Source organism: Nansenia antarctica (assembly GCF_963989245.1).
Source record: "Nansenia antarctica genome assembly, chromosome: 17".
NCBI classification, from domain to species: domain Eukaryota; kingdom Metazoa; phylum Chordata; class Actinopteri; order Argentiniformes; family Microstomatidae; genus Nansenia; species Nansenia antarctica.
The window spans coordinates 20,706,564-20,712,699 of NC_137687.1; the positions used below are offsets into that span (position 1 = coordinate 20,706,564).

Genomic DNA, 6,136 nt, shown 5'->3' on the forward strand with positions numbered 1-6,136 from the left:
TTAGTTGTCCAGGCTCATAAGCAGAGCGGTCCCTCTCTTGATCCAGTGGTCAAAAGGCACAGCTCCAGCTTTGAGGTCCACCCCAACCACGAAGGAGGCACGCCCCCCCCCTCCCGAACGCACAGGGAAGTAGTAGCATGGACAGGAGTACATACCTAAACACACACACACACACACACACACACACACACACACACACACACACACACACACACACAGGACAGACGTTACATCACAGGTACTGGGTACAGACATAGAGATGACTGACAGACAGTAACAGAGAGAGAGAGAGAGAGGGAAAGGGAGGGAGGTGTTTTCTCTCTCACTCTTGGCCATCTTCTTGCGGTTCTCCACAGGTCTGAAGTGGATGGTGGGGATGGGACACACCAGCTGCATGGGCTCAGCCTCCACCAGACACGAGTTCTTCTTGTCCCAGCCTGCCCCCTCCAGATACAACCCCCGGATAAACACTCCGTCCTGGGGAGGGCAGGATGGAGGGGGGACGGAGGAGAGGGGGGAAGGTGGGGGTGGATCAAAAAAATCTAATCAATAAAAAATGACTTACTGTAGAAGAAAGACTCATTAATAGAAGACTGGACAGATGTGAGGTGACGATGTAGCGATTCATTGTGAACTCACCTTGGGTGGGAAGAGGAGCTGGTTGTCATCCACTGTGGCCACGATAAACTCCCAGGATAACGTGTCGATGGACACCTGGAGGGAGAACAGCAGCCACACAACCCTCTTAACACTAGAACAGCCTTGCCTTCTTACCTACTAAAAGAGCCGCCTCTTTACAATGGAAAGTTGCTATTTGCACACAACGGCCACTAGTTGGCCGCTTGTAAATTATCCTGCTTCCTACACAGAAACAAATAGCAAAATAGCTTTATACTAGATTATCCTGATGTGATTTTGAACATGTAAGGGTGGTAGAACGCACATATCTAGGAAAAGTCATGAAAGGAGGGTCCTGAAATTTGATCGAGTGCAAAGATATAATTGTTTCTTTACTCACAGGGTCAAATGACCCCCCATGGCTGTTCTAGTGTTAACCAGCAGTCACCCATAAGACCCCTCATGTAGACGTCAGTGTGAACATGAGCAGGATGGTATTATTCTGGATGGTATTCTGGCTGTGGCAGGTGAGAGACGGAGGTGTGGAGGGGTTGTGGTTTGTGTTTGGGGAAGCACGGTTGAAAGCAGCACTGGTGGTTTGTCAGTGTTCTCAGTGGTTGGGTTTGTCAGTGTCCTCAGTGGTTGGGTTTGTCAGTGTTCTCAGTGGTTGGGTTTGTCAGTGTCCTCAGTGGTTGGGTTTGTCAGTGTCCTCAGTGGTTGGGTTTGTCAGTGTTCTCAGTGGTTGGGTTTGTCAGTGTCCTCAGTGGTTGGGTTTGTCAGTGTCCTCAGTGGTTGGGTTTGTCAGTGTCCTCAGTGGTTGGGTTTGGTGAGTGTGCTGAGTGCACTGTCAGGGGGCAGTAAAATGTGTGTGTGTGTAGTATAAGTGTCACTCTCTTCTTGCCAACTACGCCTCCTCGGCATCAGCTGCTAAAACATCCTACTATCATTCAAAAATACATTCTTCTGCCTCTAATCCTAGAAAACTGTTTTCCACTTTCTCTTCACTCCTTAATCCACCTCCTCCCCCTCCTCCTTCCTCCCTGTCCGCCGATGACTGTCACCTACTTTGAAAAAAAGGTGGACGACATCAGCAGCACCTTTCTCCCCCCACCGCTCCCTCCTCCCACTAACAATGCTAACACTGTTCCCACTAACAATGCTAACACCCCTTCCAAACTCTCCCCTCGACACTCGATCTCTGGATTGTCATCTTTTTCCCCCCTCTCCGCCGATGAGATTCTCACACTTATCACATCAAAGCGGGCAACCACATGCCCTCTTGACCCCATCCCCTCCCCCCTTCTCCAATCCATTTCCGCCGACATCCTTCCTTACCTTACCACCCTAATCAACTCCTCCCTATCCACTGGATCTGTCCCAGCGGCCTTCAAAATAGCCAGAGTCAAGCCTCTCCTCAAGAAACCTACCCTTGACCCATCATCTGTCCACAATTACAGACCTGTATCCCTTCTCTCCTTCCCTTCCAAAACCCTTGAACGCGCGGCATCCAAACAACTGACTGACTATCTCCGGAAGATGGATCACTTAGACCCCCACCAATCCGGCTTCAAGGCTGGGCATTCCACTGAGACTGCGCTCCTTGCTGTCACGGAAGCCCTCCACTCTGCCCAAGCTTCCTCCCTCTCCTCTGTTCTCATTCTCCTTGACCTGTCTGCTGCCTTCGACACAGTCAATCACCAGATCCTTCTCTCCATCCTCTCAGACCTGGGCATCTCTGGCACCGCACACTCCTGGTTTTCTTCCTACCTGGCGGGCCGCTCCTACCAGGTGACCTGGAGAGAATCGCTATCTTCTCCACGAACCCTCTCCACTGGAGTTCCCCAGGGTTCCGTCCTAGGGCCCCTACTCTTCTCCCTCTACACCAAGGGCCCTATTATGCACTTCATAAGTCTTAAGCAATAAGACGAGGCGGTAGATCTAAACTTAAGACGTGGAGGCGTGGTCAAGGCCACTTTGCTATTATGCGTGCGGTAGTGGGCGCCTAAGACCCGGCGCTAAGCCCAGAAATTAGTCATGGGTGTGTTTTGGGCGTCTTCTCAATCAACCCAATCAGCGTGCCAGGTGCCATTCCCTTTAAGAACCGGCTGCGTTAAGTCATAAGCGCTATGCTATTATGCAGTTCATAGGCGCTAGACTTCATGCACGTTTTGAAACACGAGCGCGCCTCCGCGGTTTGCGCATGCGCGCTGACCCACTTCTTAAGAAGTCGGTCAGATCGCATAATAGCAGGGGCGCCTAGCGCACTTCATTAACATATGAACACTCCCACAATGAGTAATATATGCACGGGAGTCTTAAGTCTTATGTGTGGGCGCCTAGCGACACCTGCATAATAGCAGTAGCGCGTATGAAGCGCATAATAAGGGTGGCGGTAGGTCTTAACCTGGCGGTGCGTCTTAATTAAGACTTAAGACGGCAAGTTAAGAAGTGCATAATAGGGCCCCAAGTCTCTTGGCTCGGTAATCTCTTCACATGGGCTCTCCTACCACAGCTACGCAGACGACACTCAACTCTTCCTGTCCTTTCCCCCGTCTGATGTACACGTGGCAACCCGTATCTCAGCATGTCTCGCTGACATTTCAACTTGGATGGCTGACCACCATCTCAAGCTCAATCTTAACAAGACTGAGCTCCTCTTCATCCCCGGGAAAGCCTGCCCTCTCCAAGACTTCTCCATCACAGTGGAGAACTCTACTGTAACCCCCTCCCTGACAGCCAAGAACCTTGGAGTGATCCTGGATAACCGACTATCCTGTGCGGAGAACACAGCAGAGCGTTGTATCTCTGGATCTCCTGCAGCAGCACCACGTTGAGAGGCGAGGGGTCGGCCTGCAGCAGAGTCCTGGTCCCCTCATAGTCCAGCTGGGCCGACTGACCCCACCTCCTCTACACAGCAGTCGGGCTGCCCGATCACGTCTCTTCACAACACTGGCTCCCCGCTGGTGGAATGAGCTCCCCACGGCTGTCAGAACGGCAGAGTCACTACCCATCTTCCGTCGTAGACTGAAGACCCATCTCTTCAGGTTACATCTTAACTGCTCCTCCTGAGACATCTTCTGACCCTCACCACTACGTCTCCTAAAGACACCCGCTTTCCCCTCTACTGTGTCCCTAAGAACTTCTATTGCCCCCCTTGTACTGTTTCTCAGTTTCTCCAGTAATATAAAAAATAAAAAATAAAAAAAAAGTTTTAGTAGATGGCGATAATAGGGAGAAGGTTTTTCCTTCTATCAGTGGCCCCGGGCCCGAGCTAGAGTACTCTTCCTGCAACGAATGGTGGCCTGCTGATTCACATGCTTAGTATTCAAATGTATTGATTGTAAGTCGCTTTGGAATAAGGCGTCTGCTAAATGCCAAAAATGTAAATGTAAATGTAAATGTATGTGTGTCTGTGTGTGTGTGTGTGTGTGTGTGTGTGTGTGTGTGTGTAGTATAAGTGTCTGTGTGTCTATATGTGTTTGTGTGTGTGTGTGTGTGTGTGTAGTATAAGTGTCTGTGTGTGTGTGTATGTGTGTGTGTGTATGTGTGTGTGTGTGTGTGTGTGTGTGTGTGTGTGTGTCTGCGCGCGTGCGTGAGTACTGTGCTCCTACCTTGTGAGTGCGTGCGTGAGTACTGTGCTCCTACCTTGTGAGTGCGTGCGTGAGTACTGTGCTCCTACCTTGTGAGTGCGTGCGGAGGACTGCAGCACTGCGGTGAGGAAGCCGGTGGGGAAGGTGAACCCTGCCAGCCAGAAGAGGATGGGGGGGTGGGCCGTCTTTGCCCAGCGGGCAAACTGCTCCACACGCTGGCACAGGTCCCTGGTCCACGACGCCAGAGGCTTCAGGGACGGGTAGGCCTGCATGGGGGTGGGGTGGGGGGGGGGGGGGGGCAGAGAGTCCAGCCCAGTCACACAGAGAGTAAGGGCAGCTAGAGTTACAGTTAAATACACTCTTCTTACTGGTGAGTTACACCGCAGTACAACAGCTCCCTTCACTCTATTTTCTCCTTCTTTTGTTTTTAACCCTGCCACCGTTACCAATCATTTACACAACATTCTATTTGGAGGATACCGATCTGAAGATCTGGAACAAGACATCAGTTCAAAGCATGTGTTCAGAAAAGCATTTTCAAACGGCTGCTGTAGTGTAACAGTCCCCCCCAAACAATCTGGAGTGAATTGATTATCTCTAACTAACTAGTCCAGGTTCACAGCACTTCCTTTCCGCTTCCCCCAAACCCATCCAGATACCGATCAGAAGCTACGGATGGCCTTGCTTTGATGGAAGACAGAACAAGGCATGATGGGAAATAGAAAGTTCACTTCCTCCCGGGAACGTGACGGCTGGACAGACGGATGGTCAATCTGGGGGACGGAGGAGGACCCGGCGTGATCCATAAAGCCTGTCGGAGGGCATCTCCGTGTGTCAGAGTGAGCGATCTGCCTGGACCTTGTCTGCGCCGGCCCGGGGGCGACCAGGGGGGAGAGAACAGTTACAGATGGCCTACGATAGGGAGAGCAGCCCGGCCCAAAATTAAAGCCATGACTTTTCTCTGGGTCCAGAAATAATGACATGTCTGCCGTGCCAGGGGGATGAGTGGGAACACAGACGGAGGGATGGAGGGATGGAGGGAGGAGGACAGAGTGTTCTAGGAGGGTTTGTTGATCGTTGTCGTTGGATCAGATGGGGATAGAGGAGGAGGAGGAGGGAGAGGTGAGAAGACAGAGGGGAGGGGAGGGGAGACCGAGGGACAGAGACACAGGGGAAGAGAAAGGAGATTGGGAGAGGGAGATAGAGAGAGAGAGGGCGATAAGGGGGGATTGGAAGAGAGAGAAAGACAGCGGTAGTGATAGAGAGAGAGAAAGAGAGAGAGAGACAGAGTAATGAGGGGGCAGCAGAGTGGAGGAGCGCAGCTGGAGCTGCAGTCTTAATGGCTGTCCTGTCCTGGTCTCATAAAGCAGCTCTGGACAGGGGGCAGCAGGCCTGGCTGTAATGGCCTCCGCTGCACAGACAGACAGGCCTTCTTAAAGCAACTGGAGCAGAGCCGGGGAGGTTTACTCTGCTTATTACACTGCAATTACCCTGAGACGTGCTCTTTGTTTAGTCACCAAGGGCCACGCACACTCCACCTGATGACCCAGTGGCCGAGACACACACACACACACGCACGCACACACACTGCTCCTTTCATCCATCATACACACAGTGCAGTCTGTGGCAGGCCGGGGTCTGTGTGTTATATAAAGAGGACTGCAGTGTGCTAATGACGGTAGGATGGAGTCAGGACAGAGTCAGAGTCAGGACAGTGTGTGTGTGTGTGTGTATGTGTGTGTGTGTGTGTGTGTGTGTGTGTGTGTGTGTGTGCGTGTGTGGCTGTGTGCGTGTGTGCGCATGTCTGTGTGTGAGTTTCTTCAGGGGGGTCATTGAGGACAGGCTATATTTGTGTGTGTGTGTGGGTGTGTGTGTGTGTGTGTGTGTGTGTGTGTGCGTGTCAGACAAGAGTCACCACATAATAAGGG

At 51.8% G+C, this 6,136-nt stretch overlaps 1 protein-coding gene across 1 annotated transcript in view; it reads right to left on the reverse strand.

Moving 5' to 3' along the window:
* dnah2 (dynein, axonemal, heavy chain 2) overlaps positions 1-6,136 on the reverse strand; it is a gene marked incomplete at both ends in the record, with an annotated part of 183,797 nt that continues 177,661 nt past the window's right edge. Inside the window, 4 exons of the mRNA XM_080547388.1 lie at positions 1-155; positions 327-477; positions 640-714; positions 4,298-4,474. Of these exons, the coding sequence (XP_080403514.1) occupies positions 1-155; positions 327-477; positions 640-714; positions 4,298-4,474 (558 nt within the window). The remainder of the gene's footprint in view (positions 156-326; positions 478-639; positions 715-4,297; positions 4,475-6,136) is intronic.